At 40.7% G+C, this 20616-nt stretch overlaps 3 protein-coding genes across 4 annotated transcripts; 1 reads left to right on the top strand and 2 right to left on the bottom strand.

Annotated features, from left to right (window-relative positions):
* Positions 1–1966: 1966 nt before the first annotated feature.
* vhl (von Hippel-Lindau tumor suppressor) lies at positions 1967–5627 on the bottom strand. The gene is made up of 3 exons (XM_079297239.1): positions 5182–5627; positions 4393–4506; positions 1967–3083 (listed from the first exon to the last, which is right to left on the bottom strand). The coding sequence occupies exons 1-3, from the start codon at positions 5366–5368 to the stop codon at positions 2890–2892; spliced, it is 495 nt and encodes a 164-aa protein (XP_079153365.1). The 5' UTR covers positions 5369–5627; the 3' UTR covers positions 1967–2889.
* Positions 5628–6876: 1249 nt separating this feature from the next.
* On the top strand, positions 6877–8066 carry LOC306775194 (arg8-vasotocin receptor-like; the record flags this gene model as incomplete). The annotated part of the gene is made up of 2 exons (XM_079265495.1): positions 6877–7714; positions 7882–8066. The coding sequence occupies 2 exons, from the start codon at positions 6877–6879 to the stop codon at positions 8064–8066; spliced, it is 1023 nt and encodes a 340-aa protein (XP_079121621.1).
* A 2817-nt stretch (positions 8067–10883) lies between these two features.
* crbn (cereblon) lies at positions 10884–20476 on the bottom strand. Of its 2 annotated transcripts, none has more exons than XM_079266344.1 (11): positions 20393–20476; positions 20019–20131; positions 19680–19882; positions 19284–19436; positions 17266–17428; positions 16598–16660; positions 16414–16498; positions 16164–16279; positions 15144–15208; positions 13862–13993; positions 10884–13050 (listed from the first exon to the last, which is right to left on the bottom strand). In XM_079266344.1, exons 1-11 carry the CDS (start codon positions 20463–20465, stop codon positions 12867–12869), a joined length of 1350 nt encoding a protein of 449 aa, XP_079122470.1. In that variant the 5' UTR covers positions 20466–20476; the 3' UTR covers positions 10884–12866. The 2 variants fall into 2 exon arrangements, with proteins under 2 accessions (XP_079122470.1, XP_079122471.1); XM_079266345.1 differs by having other exon boundaries at positions 19284–19433.
* Positions 20477–20616: the final 140 nt, after the last annotated feature.

Below are 20616 nucleotides of genomic sequence, written 5' to 3'. Positions count from 1 at the left end.
TACAGGGAAAACAAGGTTTTACATACTGAATAAGATCAAATGTGGGATGTACAGTATAGCCTACTGTATACAATATTACACATAGTACACAATCCCGATTATGAAAAAAGAGAATAAAGACTTTGATAGACTTTTTTTTTTTACTTTGAAGTGATTTAACGACAGAGGGTTACAAAATGCTAGACAGTGTTAGACTTTTGGTAATCCCAGAGAGGTCTTGTAGGCCCCAAAGCTGTTTCCTTTACCTATAAGAAAGAAATAAAGATGTATCAGTCCTCTGAGCTGTGTAAAACAATCACAATGTGAACAGTAGTTATTCTAAAATACATAGTTATTTCTCTTAAAAATGCTGCTTGTGACATTTAGAAGTATTTACATTCCTTTTATTAAATACAGAAAATTCGGATTCCTGTTTACTGTATGATATATCAACAAAAAAATCAAATGTGAGCAGACTAGGAGGTCTGTGTCAGACAATTGAGGAAAAGAATAAAATGGTCTGACAATGTCAGTCAGTGAGCAGCGGGGGACTTAAAAGCTTGTCGACTTTGAAAGGTTGAGCACACAGTGGAAAGTCTGAACAGCAGGATCAGAAATGAAAAATATTGAGTGGATGGGCATGTGAATGTCACGGCACTTCTTGTAAAGGTGATATTTGGATCATTGCTTACATGCTGAGCCCTTCTTTTCAATCAACCAGTAGCGGAAGCCCCTCCTGGCACGGCCGTTAAACTCATTCCTGAACTGGGCCATGTTTTGAGGCGTGTTTTTTGGTGTGTTTTGATGCACACCTAAAGAAAACAAACATAATATTGAATCAGCAACAAAGTAAATAATAAAAAAAAGAAAGATATTTCAATAACTTCTGTTCAATGTGGGACTGACTGTATGCTTGCAGCATGGAGGAGCTAGGATCTTTAACTGCAGTTTCATCCAGTGGCAGCGGAGGGAACAGGCTGCTGTTGGGGGTACGGTGGAGATCACCTTCTTGTGATTCAAACATAGTAAGAAAGCCAAATTAGAGACACATTTTCCTATGAACAGAACTCTCTGTACTGTACAAAGTGCTCTCATGGTCGCCTCCCAATTTGATATTATCTGTTAAATGTGATCATTTTAAAGAACCTCTGTTCTTCAACAAGGCAGCTGGAACGGACGCAAGATAAACTGGAACCTATAGGTGGGAACAACTGTTCATAGTATCACAAGAATACAAAGTATGTATTTGTTATTAATCATTAGTGTCATTGGACTTTATATCATTCCGTTCGTAGAAGGGCTTGTTTCAATTGTACTTACCATTGTTTTCATTTTGCTCCAGTGGTCTGTCTGGATATGTGGAAACACGACTGGGTGACTCCTTGGCCAAAATGTCATGCTGGCAATAATTGCAGGATAATGAATATTAGTTATTGTCTTTTCCTTCTGTCCAAGGAAATGACATCATGCACAACACGGCTGCAAAACAAGACACGCGTGTGTGTGTGTGAGGACAAGTACTTACTTCTCTCCCCTAAAACGACTTGAATCCCATGTTGTTGTTTTTTCCGCTGCCTGCATGTTCCTGTTATTTCTGCTGCCGGCTCACCTCGACTCACACAACCAGAGAAGCGTTGTGTTACTTTGTTGCTCAGCAACACGTTTGGTAACAGTACCCCTGCTTTTGACATGTGACTTGGAAATAACATCCTTGTGTTTGTGAGTGTGCAGTTATTCAGCTTACACCAAATTTGATATAAATCAAACAGTAATGTTGTACTTCAACATCACATCGACCCAAAAGTCCCTCGAAATGCTGCGAAATGAAGTCTCAATTTGATGATTGTTGTTTTATGAGCTTGTGTTCAAAATGTAATAGTTCATTATCAATAAGAGACTTAGCAAATAACTGAAATATCAAGTCTTCACAGCTTTCAACAAGTAAGAAATATATCTTTTATTTATTACACAAATAAACGATGAAGGTCTTTGAGATGCAGTAGCAATGTATGTATTTAAAACATGGTGGCAGAGGAACAAAATAAGCAAAGAATTACAAAGTAGACAAAAACGAAAGAATAAATCCTCACTCACAGTTTTTCACAGCCAAGTCTGAAAATTTTAAAGACAAAATGTTTTGTTTTTCAGCTGCAAGACAACATTTTAGGAGAGACTCTGCCCATTTATGGTGGCAGGTATATTCTGACAAAAAGTCCACATTTACCAGAACAGGCCAAAGCTTTCTGATGACTGCTGAACAGCTCAGTCTTGGTTTAAACTCTGAGTTTAACAGCTGGGATAACAAAGTAAGATGTTCTTCAGGGCAGATGTGCAGTAAACTGGATAAGTTTAGATCTCCTTATCTCAGGCATTCCCAATAAGAACATTAACAACACATATCTAGATGACATTTCTATCCAACTGTCCTTTCTCAATTGGGATATTTATGACAAAAGATCAATTAAAACACTGTATGCATGACAAAAAAAAAAAAAGCTCTGTCTTGTGTGTACGATCAAATGGGATTATTTTGAGGAGAGTATGATAGAACCTTGCTTTTTATGACAAAACAAAGAAGAGAGTAAGGTAATCAGATTGGCATCAATGGCTGAAATGTCCCCATTTCTCTGGTGGCCTTTTAGGAAAAAAACATTGAAATGCTTGAATACATTTTAGAGTACAAACAATACCATTTAATTGAATATGCTGCAATCACATTATATACAATATCCTCTTCCTAAAAGGTAAATGTTCGGGTAGAGCTTTTTTCTGCAGAGGAAGGCATTTGCCAAAGCCGATGTGTGAATATAACAAGCAGCAGATCATCATTTGCAGCATATGTAAGACCTCAGGGGAAGTGTGGAATACAATGTTGTCCATACGTGATCGTTATGCATCCAGTTTCATGCCTCATTCCTCCTGGCATTGGATCCTCTCCAGTAGATGCTGCTCTACTCGCTGGTTCATGCGGTGGAGATCTTTCAATACACTGGGCTGATCTTCCAGCTCCTCGTGGAGACATCGCGCTATTTCCAAACTCCTGTAGTCTTCTGCTCGCACCAGACGCCGAATGACCTGCAGAGCACGATCCTTGAGGCTGTAAACTGTGTAAACCGAACACACAAGTGTTTGACAAATGTTGAGAACTTGTTAGGCAGGGACAATCTTTCCTTCAAATTGCAACAACTACCAAATTGATACTACCGTAGTGTAAATATAGAACTGTTTTACAGCTGCATTTACAATCATGAAAAAAAAAAATTAAGGAAAAAGATGCAATGTGTAAGATCTGGTCACATGATCCAAAGCAATAGGGGGCAGCGTTTCACCTCTACAACTGGGTCCATACAATCTAAATTTACAGTCCTCAGTTATAAAAGCCAATTATACTAACTAACAGCAGGGCAGGAAATGCAAAAATTCAACCAAAATGCTGAAACTCTGTCAAAGCAACACTGTTTGTTCATTGGGTTAAATCCAAAGAAACAAACCCCTGGTGGCAGGGATGACACTGTTTTTTCAATGTCCATGAACCTAAAAAAATCAAGGAATCAAAGTGAAAACAAATATGATTATTTTGTTTTGGATATGTTTCCCAACTGCATTTTGGATAAAATCTTTCTTATTTTAGGAGGAATTACAGAACCATCCTAATTTAGGGATTTCCCAAATTCCTATATTATCCTAAATTAGATTGGCCTATTGCCCCTTGAGGAACAAGTGGCATTACAAGAAAGTATAGGCCGGACCTTGCTGGTTGGCAGTAGATTATTACATATTTGGTATATGTCAAAATGATACTTCTTCACATTGTTTTGATAATGTTATCTATGTTTTAATGTTATAAAGCAAAAATAAAACTGAATAAAAGAATAATAACTCAGTCCCAGAGTGAAAACATGTCAATCAATGGTTTGTGGCATGCAAAGCTTTATTAAATTTGAAAATCTGGGCAAAACCACTCACAGCAAGATCTATGGATTATGTGTTTCTGTAAAAGATTTTTGAAGGTATTTTTATGGAATTCATTTTGTGATCCTTTGAGCACCGCAAGCCAAATGACATCATCACCTGTTATTTTTTTACAGTGTGGTAGAAGTATCAGAAAAATATTTGAAACTACCTGCATGACATGATAACACTAAAGGCAGGTGGAATACTATTAGCACTGTTTCTGTAAATTGTCCCTTTAAACCATCAGACTGGTAATTATTCGCAGCACCGAATCAACAGCAGTTCGACGACCTTCGAAAATACACAAATGCAATTTATTCTGTCATTTATTATCAAGTATACAGGGAAATGGGCTCACACAGTGCATCATAAATGTACCTTTGGTTGTATGTCTGTGAGTAGTAATGAATTACACGAGATGATAATGCCTCAAGTTTTAAGTAAAGTGCCTAATCTTACCTGGTAAAGTGATATCCGCGTTTCTACCCTCGGCTGGTTTAGGAAGAAACAGTTCTTTGCCGTTCACCCTCAGTGGCTCATCAGAATCTGCATCTCTGAACATCCACGGGTGACCTGGGAAAATAATCCATAAAACATATTTTAAAATGAGTGTGTATAACACTGCCCACAAGTGATACTGTACCATCACATTACAGCTGTGTCAGAATAAAAAAATGTCCCCATGTTTAATATGAGTATCATCCGTTACTGCTTCTTGGGATGAAAGCATGAGTTGCAGCGAGTGAGAGACTTTTTCATGTGCTGTAAAATATTACAGAATAACATGAAAGCATTTTTTGTAAATGTCATCAGCATGCTGCCCCTGGATGACTTCTCACTGTATGAAACAGTGGCGAGCATATTCAAGCACTGTACAAAGTACTATGTCGAGATACTTGTACTTTCTTTGAGTATTTCCATTTCCTTCATTCATCTACTTCACTACAGCTCTGAGGGAAACGTTGTACTCTTTATCCACATATATTTGACAACTTTAGTTACTAACTGTAGTCACTTTTCTGAATAATAATACAAAATACAACATTAACAATCATTATGCATGATTCTGAACAGGGGGCATTCTGCATAATGACAACTTTTACTTTTGGTACTTTATATTACGATGCTAACACTTTTGTTCTGAAGTACATCTGAGTACCTCTCCCACCCACACGTAGCTCACATCTGAGACAAGAACCACCCAATGCATAGCTAAGTAACGTTGTCTTGTAGTGGAAGCTGCCTTACCAATGAAGGTGGCCATTTCACGTCCCGTCCCTGGCTGTAAATCAACGTATGCTCGAGGTTCCCCGCGGTAATCGATCCATAGTGGTCGCACGACACGAGGACTCAGGTTACGAAACACAGCACTGATGGCTATGAGACTGTTCAGGGAGCGGACCAGCGGAAGAGACTGCTCTTCCTCTTGAGGCATTGGTGCTGGTGTCTTAATAACACGTTATCATTAGCGCAGGGAGATTAGCTAACGCTAGCTAGCGGTGCTAGCCATGTATGTTGCCTGTTGTCGACATGGATATCGTAGAATCAAAGATAAATGACTCAGTTCGTCGAATTACATCACGTCGTTTACAAACAAGGAGTACGAGCATCTGTTCCAGTTACACTACAAGCGGGAGAACCGTCCACTGTCACTTCTTCTCAATCTCAACTAGCAGCTCGTTACTTTGTTTACATTCACACTTCCGGTTGAAAGTCCTGGCACGTCAAGCTATTCTGTGCTGTGATTGGTCGAGAGGTATGATGACGTCTCGGTCTCACAGAGGATGTGTTTCATGAGCTGTACTGTTTTACAGAGAGAAGCAAGAAAAGTAACTGCAATCTTAAAGTAAATACAATATAAAATAGTGTTAAACTACCACACTCCTTAAAGCTGATTGCTTTTGGTCTCATTTCAAATACAGATGCAGTAAGAATTCAGTAGCACTGCCTCACTGACATGCATTACATTTACTCAAGTACTGTACAATTCTAAGGTAACGTTCGTTGAACTTTATTTGACAATTTCCATTTCTGCTACTTTGTACTTTTACTCCAGCAGGCCTTATTTCAGAGGCTTATAGTGTACTCTTACCCAATTTACTACTTTGCAAACGATGGTCATACAAAATATGCCTTCCTTAAAATTTGATAAAATGTTGAGATTATTCAGTACAACAGGGGCCTATATAAACAGTCAAAATGATCTCCCTCTATCAGCTACAGCATTGAATGCTGCTTACACGTTTATGCATCAGTAACTAATAATATTCCAATAGGCTTATAAAATGTGTAATAATAAACTCTGACTGAGGTTATTTTGCAGAATGAATACTTTCATTTTTCTCTTTTTTTCTCATTATGTCTGTACTTTTTTATCACTGTTGATCTTCAATGAATTAAAAAACAATTTGTATTGTAGTCATAGTATAGTGTCAAGCAATCTTGGCTAAAATGAATGGTACATGTATTGCTGAATTTGACTTTAGCTGCTGATACACAATCATCTCAAAGTATTTATATTAGCTTTGATGGAGCTTATAATCATTTTGCACTTGCACATGTAGGCATAAGAGAAATTGTACTTATTTGCCAAAATCACAGTACTGAATGAGTCTACGCTCCACCCAGTTTCATCCTCGCAAAACGAAAAGGCAGCTGTACACGACCACCCTTCTCCTTCGAGATTGCAACCTGATCACTGCAGTATCAAACCACCTCGGCACTATTTGAATAACATAAGGTAGGTAGAAATACTTGCTAAATGACAAATGCTTACTTTTTTAATTTAATAGGTGATTTCTAACAAACGAAACAATTTCTTCAGAATAAAAAGTGTTAAAATACACTGTTATTACTTGACAGATTCGGTTACCAGGACCACTGTTTTCCCCGCCTGTTTCTCTGCCAGTTGGCAAGTCTGATCTCTTTCACGACACAAACACAATGTGTCCTCTGAATGGCAGTGACTTTGCGGAGGACGTAGCGAGAGATGAGAGTTTGGCCAAGCTGGAGATCGCGCTCCTCAGTGTCATCTTCATCAGCGCCGCCATCCTCAACGTCTCCCTGCTGCTCGTCCTCTGGAGAAAGCGCAAACAGATGTCCAGAATGCGCGTCTTCGTCTTCCACCTATGCCTGGCGGATCTGGTGGTCGCTTTCTTCCAGGTGTGCCCGCAGCTTATGTGGGACATCACAGACAGATTCGTCGGACCAGACCTGGTGTGCCGCCTGGTGAAGTACCTGCAAGTTCTCGGCATGTTTTCATCCACTTACATGATCGTGGTGATGACAGTTGACAGATACCAAGCTGTCTGCAACCCGATGGTGAAGTTCCAGCGGCCAAGCACGAGGCTTAATATCCCCGTGTGCATGGCGTGGGGGGCTTCTCTGCTGGGCAGCTTGCCACAGGTTTTTATTTTCTCTCAGGTGGAGGTTGCACATGGTGTGTTTGACTGCTGGGCCACATTTATCCATCCGTGGGGGCTACAGACTTACATAACCTGGACCACTCTGGTCATTTTTATTTTACCTGTTATTACAGTTGTTTTTTGTCAAGTGCGCATCTGCCGAGCCATCCAGATCAACCTCTATCAAAAGACTCAACAGCAGGGCAAAGTGGGTCTCCCTCTGCCGTCCAGAACCAGCGGTGTGGCCGGTATGTCCAAGGCCAGGGTGAAGACGCTGAAGATGACGGTGGTTATCGTGCTGGCATATATTGTCTGCTGGACTCCCTTCTTCACTGTCCAGCTCTGGTCCGCCTGGGACACAAATGCGCCGAAAGAAAGTAAGTCATTAAGTATTTCTGACTGGTGCCCGATGTGGTTATATTATTATTTTACTCTACTAGATCTTATTCTACTTTTCTTAAACGTGATACAATTAGTTTACAACATATCATAAAAGTGCGATGAAAAAGGACACTTGCAAAGACATGACGCTTTTATATTCCAGATGCGACATTCACCATCCTGATGTTGCTGGCCAGTCTGAACAGCTGCGCGAATCCTTGTATTTACCTTCTGTTCAGTGGTCAATTTCCTCAGAGGAACCCCAACGGTAAGGACTCAATCCGTGAAAAGGCGACGCTGGTCAGCACGTTGTACATGAGCTTCAAAAATCTGTCCGAGTCCAAATGAGAGCAACGAGTTTCCATCTGGAAACGGGAAAATCCTGTCGATGCGCCTGCAGGGCTGACTCCGAGAGCTCTCTGCGTTTGATCGAGTGTTTCTTCTGAACAGGAGACATGCGAGATAAGAAATGCTGTACAGAATCTCTGACATATGAAAAAATATGTGGTAGGCGTAATGGAAGTATTCACCAAAAGCAAACCTTTAATGGGTGGCATGAGTGAGAACTACGCTCCAGATGTTGTTGAAGGATGACAAAAGGTGTTGGGCTGTTGGACCAGTGCCCTGTTGGGAAAATCAGTAGACTCGTGGATTTAGACTTCAGGAGCATTTTGCCTTTCGGAAAGATAATTGCAGATAATGTTGAGGTAAAGAGGAACACAAAAAGGTTTTTTGAGCAAGATGCCAGCCATCATGTCAAATTATAAGTCCTTTGAGTTGAGCTCAGAGATCTTAAGGGAACAAATATATTGTATCTATAGCTTTATTTTCCCAAAGAGAAAGAGTGAAAGCTAAGAGTGAAAGCAAGAACAACTGTGTTTTCATGAAGACGAAATACAAACAATTTGTTTCAATCAAATGCATTTTTAATGCCCCAAAAATCTGTTGTATACGTTTCTGTATTTAAAGACTGTGAAATATATTTGTCACTTCTATAAATGTTCTCTGTGGTGAATAACTGTTTTAAAATCCCACACTGAGTGTGAATATGTTTGTATTTGCTCCAACTAAGAGTGGAATGAAGTTACGTTCTCTCAGCTGCTTTGCATTTTTACTTGTGTACGAACGTATTTTTAATCCATTTATGACAAAGTATGAATTATGATCATATTATTCCAATACTATAAATACATTTTTACCACCTGCTGATACCGGCCCACACCGGCCCATATAATTTCAACCACACAGGTAAAGTACAAGGCCACGTTCACGTTGTTAATGCAAACAAAAACTTGCTTATGCTTAGGCAACCAAAAAAAACCTTACTTAGTCTAGAAATAAGCACGTAAACTAAATAAAACGTAAGCATACAAGTACAGAAAACATCTAACTTCAAAATAAGTTATCACTTCAGGACTTGAACAGCATGTTTCAAACTTCAGTCTCCTGGTTGATCGTGCTGTGTTTGTTTGACCCATTAGTTTTCTCAGTATATGAATATATTTTGGTCTTTATTCATTGTTCACATGGGTTTATGGGTTTATATTGGCGTGATTTGAACGCCCAGGGGGTGTCATACAAACACCGAAGCGTGCTTTGTGCGTCGGTATCAGATGTTGAGGGGTGTGACAAAGCATATGTGTCAGCAATTATTTTGGACAATTAGGAGACAAATGCTCTATCATCACACCAGGCTGACAGCAGGTCATTAGTGGCTGTTGATATTGGGAATGTGGGCAAAGGTGGAAGCCAACAATAACCTGTTTAATGGTTTCTATCAGTGTCACTGTGGCAGCCACAACAGATGATTCTGTACTTTGACTCTATACTGAATCCATCAGTTGTGTAATCGTATTGGGTTTGATATCATTTAAATTTTGTCATTCTTATTATGTGTTACGGGTGCCATAGGATTAGTTTCCTGATTAAAAAGTTGAGGATATTGTGACCGTCAGTTTTTGTACCTTCCTGCTGGTGAGGAATTGTTTTGGTTTTCTCTCTCCACAGGCAAAGTCAGAGCCCTCGGTTGCTTTATCCCTCGAGAGATAAAGACTGGTAAACCGGTAAAGAATCAGGATGTCCAGCATCTTAATGTTCCACTTGAGAATTGTAAGGAAGTAAAGAATGAACACTTCCTTTTCTTATTATTGCATCATAAGATGGAGAGGTATTGTATTTGTGCTCATGTTGTTGTTTCCAGGTTTAAATACCCAATACATATTGAAGCATATGAACATTAATTCAAATATTTATAATAATTTATCATTTTGATAACCAATTGTCATTTATGAAGCAAAAATCCCAATCCACTGGTTCCAGCTGTTAGTGTGTGAATATTTGCTGCTTTTCTGTGATTTTTATGGTCAACAGATTTGCAATTTGAAAACTTCACCCTGGGTTCTGGGAAATTATGATGGATTTCATTTTTACACTAAGCATGAGTTTAAAAAAAAACAATTGAAGGATCAAAATACTAGACTAAACAACGCTTTCATGAGTATGGTTAAGCATCAGCAAATAGGCAAGACACTTTACGAGAGAGAAGCAGAGACACAACATGCTCAAACGACAAACCAGTATTTTCAATATCAAATAATGAGAATTCACAAGTTGCATGTCCCAAACCTTGTCCACTTTATGACTATAATGTTCCTCTGTGGGACCCTCACATGGTCCACATGACTCTCACTGCACTAGAATACAAATAAACCTCTGACCACGTGTATCTGCACAAAAGATGAACTCTGCTCACTCATTATATTCATAGAAGACACATAAAGTGGCGGCATGTACATTTGCCTGTAGATGTGAAGTTTTTACACACACACACACACACACACACACACACACACACACACACACACACACACACACACACACACACACACACACACACACACACACACACACACACACACACACACACACACACACACACACACACACACACACACACACACACACACACACACACACCCTGCCTGAGAGTCCTGCTGAAACATGTACATCAGCTCACTGCCACAGGATTACTGCATGCTTTCTTGTAGTCCACTGAATGTCAAGAAAAAAACAGGCAAAAGCCATCTTTGGAAGCAGGCCAATGATTTCTTCTGTGAAGCATCCATTTTATTGTTGGTGCATGAAAGCCTGACAGCTTGGTGAACACCGAATCAGCGATATGACAGAGAATATTGGAAGCTTAACACAGGATTTTAGATTGTACATGCAGTATGAAAACATTTATGAAACAAAATGATCTATGAATCTGTTGAAGAGTCCAAAATAGAACTATAAATAACATTTCAAATGTAACTTAAAAAAATACTACAACTACTACTATCACTGGCATAACACCCCACAATCTCTGACCAAATTGCCAGCAGTTGAGATGCATTGTGGGTAATGCCGATGGCAAGTATTAACATTGAAGAACGCTTGGAATTTAAAAAAAAAAGGATTCTTCTGCTGCCTTGATTTCTATAAAATAATTTAACTGTCCCTCTTTAGTCTGACAGTGTTACTGGAGGGGGTGGGGGGCAATGTTAAAACATGGAGTACTCTTTTAAGGAAAGACCATCGGAATAAAAGATTCATTGAAAACAAGTCGACTCAGAACCGAACCACCACACGACATCGTGCTTCGGCTGCAAGAAAAACACGTCATCATTTTAAAATTGAAAGCTATCTCTCTTTTAAAAGTACTTTGACATTTTCAGACATTACGCTAATTTGCTTTAATGCCAAGGATTGTGTGACAACAGCGCTCTCATATCCGTCAAGACTGGATCTATTCCTTTATGAAAATATCCAAAAACGTTAAATCAGACAAACCAACATCTTCACATTCTAGAAGATTTCTTATTGCGATCAATGATGTAGCTTACTGATGAAAAGATGATAACAATTCTCTGTGACATGAAGAGACACGTGAAATGAGAGTCAGATTCTACAAACACTAGAACACCAGTTATGTTACACAGCAAATGCTTTATCTGCCTCATATTTACAGCAACATTTATACAAACATGAGACAGCACCTTGCAACAAGTCCTAAAAAACTGAGACCGTAAAAACAAAAAATACCCAAAATATTTTTTTTGATTCAATCTTAATCTCTTCATCATTTACAATCTGTCATTTACACCTGTGGCTCACGGATTCATCAAACCTATCAACAGACACTGAGCTGGGGCGTAGGCACAGAATTTTAACATGCCACACAACATGAACTGACCAAATGAAGACGGGTAAATGCTCTTCTCGCTCTTTGTGATATTAAGCTTTAACATTTAAAAAAAACAGCCCTCCATCAGGCGCCAAGAAGACATCTCTGATGTTCACTTTGTTGTTTCATGAAGCACATGATCTGACAGGACAATGAGCCTTGGTTGAATACAAACCAGACAGCGATTATATCAAGTATATTACACATTGTCGTTATCGTCACCTCAGTTTTTTGTTTATTGTTTAAAAAAACTGGTGTGATAATAGAAAGCACAGATGGATGAGTCGGTCAATTACTTTCCAATCTTCTTGTGTACAAAAATACATTAAATTTAATTCCAAGATTCAAAATATTCCCTCTAGAGACAGATCTACCGTACACGTACAAGTGCACTTTCATTCCCTCTCAAGACCTACAGCAGCTGACATCAGAAAACACATCTGAGAAAGGAAGTGAATTCATATTTTCTGGTTGGTTTAACGACAGATTAAAGTAGGAGACCAACAAGATCTTTATCTCACCTGCATGCAGTCGAACTCTCTGTCATATAGAGGAAAGGAGTTCAAAGGAAAACTGTGTTTGTGCGTCTGCAGCTACTAAAGAATCAGCTGGACAGGGGTGCAGATCAGCTAGCTGCATGATAGGATGCTACAACGTCAGGGAATCAAGCTGTTCGTCTATTTCTTTCTCACAATGCACCTAGACGTCATATCAAGGACCTTTGAGAACAATCACTTCCTCCCCCCTGTTCTAATTTGATCTTAGAGTGCCATTTTAAGGCCTACTGACCTTTCTACTAATATGCTGATTTGCTGCACGGTGTGTGATGCATCGATCACTAAAAGTAAACGCAGCAAGAGAGCGCATGAAGATCCAGGCTTGTAAGGATTTTTTTTTTTTTTACGATAACTGATGGTCCAACATCACAGGCAGAAAAGGCGGGAGCCCTCTCTCCCCTCCTCCCCCTCGCCAGGGGGGATACGGGGGAGCATAGCTGAACGGGTCAGACCCCAGAAACGAGGTGGACTCAAGTCCTTCTTGGTGGCTGTGAACTTCCAACCCATGTGAGACCCGCAGGTCCGGCACTGAGCAATTGTCCAGGCGTACCTGAGGGCAGAGGAAGAGGACAACGTTTTTATTAAAGATCCCCTGAAGACATGTTTGAAGATATAAAAACATTATCTGTTTGATCTGATGATGCAGTTTTTCTCCAAGAGTGATCCCATCACAGGATGGTCTCTAGTTTATTTTATATTCGCTATTAAACCCATTACAAACAGCTCATACTGGTACTTACTGCATGTGTCATTCACAAGTAATCTAGCTGCTGATGAAAAACAGTACACGGTTTTACAGTATAACCGTCTATGGAACAATTTAATCAAAAGTATTATTTGTATTTCACTTGTTATAAATAGTTAATGCTTTCTTTGTGATGGTATTTTGTAGATGTAAGCCACTGAAGGCACAGTGCACCATGATTTCACAGCCTCTCATAGTTTACTAACTAAACTCAATTCACACAGGTGAATTCAGTTTAGTTTCATCCTTAAACTGTAAATATCTCACAGTCCATATCAGTGAAACAGATTCTCATCATCTTCTCAGATTGCTGTTACGGACGTATGTGTTTTATTAGAGGAGCAGTTTGATTGATACAGAGAACCTCTGGGAGGTCTCACTCTCCTGCTGCTCTCTGCAGAAATGTGGTATAATACAATGACCTCAGATCCCCTCTGATCAAAATGACACTGTTGTTTATGATGCCACACAGAAAGGCCAGAGGTTTCTAATTCAAGGCAGTGGGACAGTGTCACAATACAGGTAGAGCAATTGTGGTATTGAAGTATGACTAAAACCCCCAGTGCAATGGGCCAGATGTTCTATACAATCTATCACATAAGTATAGCAAAGTTACCCTGGAAACCAGCTGTGCAGTGTGGATGGCCTGCCGACCAGGTTGAGGTTGTTGGCTTTGAAGACAGTCAGGGTTTCATGGACGTAACCGTGAGGGTTGACGTATGCAGCCATGGGTCCATACAGAGACAAGCTGCAGGGAGAGCACAGGCAGCAGTGAATAGGACTTCAGTTAACGGTTCAGCCAAAGAACTAAACATCAGAATGGTCCTAAGACTCGAGGATGGTAAATGTTGTGTTCAACTTTAACTTCTACAAGATACATATTCAACCCCACAGCTCCTTGCAGACAATGAAACCACACAAAGAGACACATTTTGAGTCAGTTTCTGAAGTTTCCTGCCTCCACTTATTGTTCAGGTCCTAAATTGAAAATGCATACATACTTGCATATATATGTACCGGTAGTTGTTAGTCGGAGGAAATGTATAACTTCAGGAATCAGATTAAACACATAATCATTCATTCTCTTAGATTTTCTGGATGTTATCAGACAAAACCAGCTGAAGCACTTTTCTCATCATTGTAGAGAGAAGGCCTGGACAGTTTCTTTGGTGGTTCCGTGTTTGACTCTTGGACAAACACATTAAGTGTCACCCATCAAAGACGGTTATAAAATGACATTACATAACAGAGTGTGTGTGTGTGTGCATTTGTATAGTGAGTGTGCAGGTACGGTGCAGGGCCACTTATGTTCACGATGTAACCGCAGACTTTATGCAACTTCCGTACAGACGCTCAAATCAACGTGTTAATAATTACAGTGATTACTGTGATGAAGGTAAATATAAAAATTTTAATTTAAAAATATAAATGGGAGCAGGTTTGTTCCTGGTAGAGTACCACCATCAGACTGTTTTAATGTGTTTGTTTTTTTACATTAATTCCAACTGCTGCAGGGAAGGACTCATTTGTAAAACCATCATGAGACAGATCGGCCGGTTATGGCCGATGAGTCTCAGCTTGACAACCGTCTGGTTTCAACAGGTGGCCGATCCATCAGTGCATCTCAAGGAAAAATCTCTCCAAAGACACAAATTTGTGCATCTAGGTGTCCAAGCTTCATTAATAGCTATTTTTGTTTTACTGCTCAGACATTTTCAGCTCCTTAATCGGGTTACCTGCCAGGCAGGTGAAGAAAGTGCAACATCACGTGTAACATTCACAGTGATTCATTATCTCTCTCAAACAAATGCCAAATGTCTGGAGATTTTGATTAACACTTTGCTGGAAAGCGTTCCCAATAACCGAGCTAGAAAATGCAAAAGTACTGATGTCCTCACCTGAAGATTTCATTTTTAGTGGTGATTTCTGTGTCCTGGCACTGCTTACAGCACAGTGATGTGCACTGAGGAGGAGAGATAATAAAGTGTTAAAAAGATATCAGATGTTCTCAAAGCATAGTGTCCTTATTAAGGAGGCGTATTAAGGATGCTGGGATCCTTTATGCTTCCACAGGAGTAAGTAGGTGGAGGACATGAGTTCAGGTCTGCAGCGCGTGACCAGAGAGACTCACCACATTAAGGAGGATTATTATCCTCAATCAGACAGGAGGGAAAGAGCCGATAACAAGCAGAACTATTGAAGAAGCACTTCACACATCCGGTGAATGCTTTACAGTTTCTGGTGATGCAGGGGTAGCACGCACTTGTGTGTGTGTGTGTGATCAGCATTAATGTCTGGAGAGAAGGTTAGAGTGACATGAGCCTTCTTCATCGAGGATTATCTGTCATTTTTGCCAGCATTACATTCTAATGTAAATGTTAATTAAGGCACAAAATGCATAATAACTTGATCAATGAAAGCTGCCAAAATGTTAATTGTCATTAAGGTAAATTCCAACATAGCACACCAAGAACAAACACATTTAATAACATTAAGCCTAAATATCCGTTATTAACCATTTACTGCTGTGTAGCTGTTTTGTTGGTAAATATTCCAGCAAACATGCCTCTTACAGGTTAAATGTGACACGCAGCTAATGTATACTGTATGTATACTACAGATCTGTTAAAATCTATTGTTACAAGCAATACAATTAAACTGGGTTTGCTTACACAAAATTAGTTCTAAACAGTTTACATTGTGAAGTTCAACTTCAGACTGAAATATTGCAGGTACGGCCCCCGACAGCTACAGAACATCAGAAGGAAAAACAGACACGGTCTGTGCAGAACAACACCGACAGGAACACCAGATCTTATCACGCGATAACGGCGATGATGATGAAGGCTGCGGGGACAGAGGAGACGGGCTGAGGTGGCCGGGCAGGAATGAGGGGCCGGTGGTAAACCTTTCCTTACCCGGTCCATGATGTCCAGCTCACAGCGGAGTCTCTGGATGGCACTGCCGATCTTTAGCAGCTGGAGCCGCAGAGCGTCGTCTATGGGCAGGCAGGCCGCCACTCTGTAGGAGAAGTCTGACGGAAACCAGACAGACGGGAAAGAGAGGGATGAAAGGAAGAGACACAAACAAAGAGACGGACAGAATGTGCGCATGTGTGTGTGTGTATGCGTCTGCCATCCATCTGTAACACACTGAGCAGAGGCTGACCTACGGCGTTCTTAGGGAGAGAGTCATCCTTCAGATTCTCGTCCCATTCATGGAGCTGTTTCTTCACTCTGTTCATGAGCGACTCCTGTGAGGTGAGAACAACTGGTTTACATTCATTCTGATGGGATGTTTATATACAGCACGGAGGAAACTACAAGCAGTGCACGCTGTCTGCAGTACTCACAGAGTCGTAGAGTCCGTAGACCCAGGGCGGCCATGGCGTCAGGCTGGCACATTGGAACTTTCTCTGTGATGAAAAACAGATGCGTCATTAACTGATTACCGTAGACATTCATGCAATGATTACTGAAGCACCCAGTTCTTCAGTCCCCACATTGTGATTACTGACCAGCCTGGCCAAAAGTATGTGGACCCCAAAACTTCATACTCATATACGACAACGTCACTGTGCACAAAGTCGCATATTGTAATTCCCATGTGTGGAAGCACACTGTTGTCTAAAATATTATAATTTGTTGTGACATTAAGATTTGCTTCAACTGTGGGACAAGAGCCCGAGTCAATACGATGAGACAGTGCCAGAACAAAAGTAAACAAAAATGCTAAAACAAAATTGAGGTTTGCTCTAACAAAAAATGAAGAAGTCCCCTTGGACTCTGGGTATCGAGGATTCACATTTTTCACTATTTTCTGATGTTTCATAGTCCAAACAATGAACCGTGTAATTGAGAAAATCAATAATAGCAATAATCGCTATAGCTGGAATATATTTTTTATTCTGTCTGGACATGTGAGCAAACTTTTGTTTCCTTGTGATGGACAAATAACGTGATTTTTAGTATTTCACAGCGAAAGTTGTTGCTGCACATGTACTGTGTTTGTGTGCTTCACCTGCTGGTACTTATTCCACCAGCGCTGGGCCTGTTTGCAGCTCTGAGTCGGGGGTTTGGAGGAGGGGTGCATGTGGAGCCTGGAGAGGTGAGTCAGCTGCAGGGCAGAGAGGGGATCTGGAAGGATTCTTTCTGGAAGGATCTGTACTTTAGCTTGTCTGATCCTGACGAGACAAATGAAGGGAAACAATAACATAGGTTGAAGAAGGAGAGGGAAACCGAGCAGATGAATAACAGATTAAACACATGGTGTGCTGGCTGAATGCTATTAGGTGCATGACAGGATGTTTGTGAAGCTGAGATGATCATAAAAAGGTGCCGTCTGTGCATTTTCTCTGTCAGCAATAAGAAATACTCCTCGACACCCAACATGCCCTCAGTGAACTCCCTGGAGCTCAGACAGACAAACATGCACTTAGCAACGCCGCATGAACAACTAAACACCTTTAGGTGTAGCCATGAACCACAACACGCAACTAAAATGGCGTGTAGTTCAATCCTGCCAAAAGATAAAAAGCAGCGTTTCATTTCTAACTACTTAATGCACAAACAGAAAGAAAAGCCACTAAACTGCTGCCACAATATGATGGCAGTGGAACTGAATTTCCAAATATGTGTTTCTGCAATCCAAAATCTGAACATTCAGAAATATTTTTGAACATTTCAGAAAGGAAGAGAAGGGTATTCAATATCAATATTCAGCACACATCACCTCTGAGGGCACAACAGCCGATTCCATTTAAGAGGAAGATCATTTTAATTCTTGCTGAGGTCACTTATAGTGCAACAACAGGTTAACAGGATTATGGCAACCAATTATGTGCATTACACAACAGCAACTCAAGAAAGAGGGAAATCTCTCTGTATGAAGACCAGTTTTATAGACAGTAAACTTCATTAATGTCCTGAACAGTGGAGGACATAAGTAGACATGATCTACAGTCCCACCACAACACTTAGACAGGCGGCGTTTCTCCATAGACGCTTCCGTCCTTTACTGTACGCTCCGACAAGAGGACGCTCAAAGAACATAAAGTAAACTAAACCATCTCCAGAGTATGTAGCAGAAAAAACACAATGAACTCATCTTTATAAAACACGTCACAACCAAAACATCTCGTATAAGAACCTGAATGTGTATATTTACAGTAGTTACTCCACTGATACAATCATCGCAAGCTGACGATGTTCTCAGTTTACTTTTTGAGGAAGACTGTGAATAGTTAGTCTGCCGTCTAGCTGTGAACTGTGAGAACACCTCTTGAGTCCTGACTAACAGGCTGCAACAGAGAGCAGGACAAACACCAGAACACGGTCGTCACTCTTTTCTAGAGATAATATCTAAGGGATATTTTGAGCGATGATCCAACTGGTTTGACAGACAACATCTCGTCAAACAAAAGCCTGATTTAAAAGAGGTCCAGTCTCTGGCTGTAACTTATCCCTGAATTCATCACCTACATGCTTAGAAACATTGATCATGGACCAATATAATAATACAATCTAACACAGTTAAGCCACTCCTGTAGTTCAACCTGCATGTGCTACCATGTGACGTGACTCATGTTCACAGCGTTTCCACAACGTTACAGCCAGTTCAAAATACTCTCTTGTCCATAAACTATAATTTAAAGGTGAATATGAAGATAACTTCAAGCTCTGATCAATAGCCCAGTAGTTAAGAGAATGATGGAATCATTTTTAAAGACATTTGACCATTTCCACGATGTCCTCTTCTTTGAGTAAATACTCATCACATATGATGCAAGTATAAAAACTGACATTTGATTTCATGGTTTATATCGACTAAGAAAATTGGATATTTTCAATTTGTTGTGTTGCACTCAAAATAGGAGAGATAATAACATTCAAACCTGCAGGGTTCCTACAGACAACCACAGGCTCACTTCATGTGAGGACCACGACACAATGTTTATGTCTTCATTCATAGAGGACAGCAAAGTCAAATGTGCACATGCATCTAGCCCTAACTTTGGTTTATGAGGCAATTAAACTTACCCGTCTGCTTGAGTTCTTATCTCGTGGACCTTGAACCTCTGCCTGCCTACAGCTTTCACTTTGACAGTTTCAATGCCATATTCCTGCTCTTCTCGGTACGCATAGATTTCAGCTGTTGTCCCAAACTCTGCCGACGATTCACCTGCATCACTGCTGAAACAGACACCAAATAAAACAATTAAAATTAAAATCCAAAAACAATTCCAAAGGGTACTTCAGTCATTTAGTGTTGTGCTTCTGTAAGGATGGGGGACTGTTTTCTCAGATGTTAAAAAGCTCTCCAAGTATCTCATAAGAAACATCATAAAACTGTTTTCATTGTCACAAAAGCACCTGTCATGACTGGTAAACCCTTTAACTGATACACCAAAAGCTTCCTTTGCATATGCTTCTTACCTGTGTGAGAGCACAGCAAAGGTGCGGTCTCTCTGGATGACGCTCCGCATCATGCTGACCTCCTGCGGCCGGAAGAGCTGCAGAGGCAGCGTCTGACCCGGGACCAGCATCACGGCCGTGTGTGGCAGCACAGGGATGGTCTGAAAGCTGTCGTCATCGTGGACTGTACGGCCGTGAAACTCCTCCATGTCTGCACCCAGGTACTGCCACCACAGGGGTCATGAGTCAACACGACAGCTGCACAAAACTACCTTTACAGCTCTGTGATTATAAAAACACTGTGGAGGAAACAATGACAGTAAACATGTGGAGGAATAACGCGTCAGTGGCATCACTCACGGCATGGGATGTGGGAAGACTGGGGTCAAAGGTGATGAGGGTGGGCTTCTCTGCTCCCTCGCTGTCTCGGTCTTCAGTCTCCATGTCATCTTCCTCCTCCTCTTCCTCATTGTCTGTTAAAAAGGCACAGCAAAGCACAGAGGCATTTTAACGTCTCCCACCCAACCAAGCTACAGCTTCATAATCTTAATGAGTCCCTCTGATGGTAAACATGAACAGAAAGTGACAGCATAAGATGTGTCAGTCGGGATGTGATGCCAGACGGTGGCCTGTTGAGAAGAAACGTTAGCTCGCTGCTAGCTGTTAGCAGGGCGAAGAGATGAACGCTCTCCTGTTGAGACACCGACCAGTCATGTAATACATGTAACAGTTACCTGGTAAGAGCTGTAACTGGTTCCCCATGTTGTCGTTGACGTTGTCTTCACCTCCACCCCTCTCGTCAGCCATATCCTTGTGTTTACAATGCGAACTCTTCTTCTACGGCGTCTTCAGTGTGCACCATCAACAACGGGTCACGTGCGCCCCCTGTCGACGCGTCACGCAGACAACAGTGAGCTCAATTACGCAGATTAAAATAATATTGTGTCTCTGGTTCCGA

The sequence above is a fragment of the Melanostigma gelatinosum genome, assembly GCF_949748355.1.
Source record: "Melanostigma gelatinosum genome assembly, chromosome: 3".
In the NCBI taxonomy this organism is placed as follows: domain Eukaryota; kingdom Metazoa; phylum Chordata; class Actinopteri; order Perciformes; family Zoarcidae; genus Melanostigma; species Melanostigma gelatinosum.
Note: the sequence above shows the minus strand (reverse complement) of the source record. Positions and strands in the feature narration are given on the sequence as shown.

Coding starts and splice junctions, on each gene's coding strand:
- vhl (XM_079297239.1), bottom strand. CDS start 5,368: ATGCCTCAAGAGGAAGAGCAGTCTCTTCCGCTGGTCCGCTCCCTGAAC. Junction 4,507..5,181: donor TGAAATGGCCACCTTCATTG/GTAAGGCAGCTT, acceptor TTATTTTCCCAG/GTCACCCGTGGATGTTCAGA. Junction 3,084..4,392: donor CGCGGATATCACTTTACCAG/GTAAGATTAGGC, acceptor CGGTTTACACAG/TTTACAGCCTCAAGGATCGT.
- crbn (XM_079266344.1), bottom strand. CDS start 20,465: ATGGCTGACGAGAGGGGTGGAGGTGAAGACAACGTCAACGACAACATG. Junction 16,499..16,597: donor TCTACGGACTCTACGACTCT/GTGAGTACTGCA, acceptor CTCACCTCACAG/GAGTCGCTCATGAACAGAGT. Junction 13,994..15,143: donor ACTAAAAATGAAATCTTCAG/GTGAGGACATCA, acceptor CTCTCCCTGCAG/CTTGTCTCTGTATGGACCCA.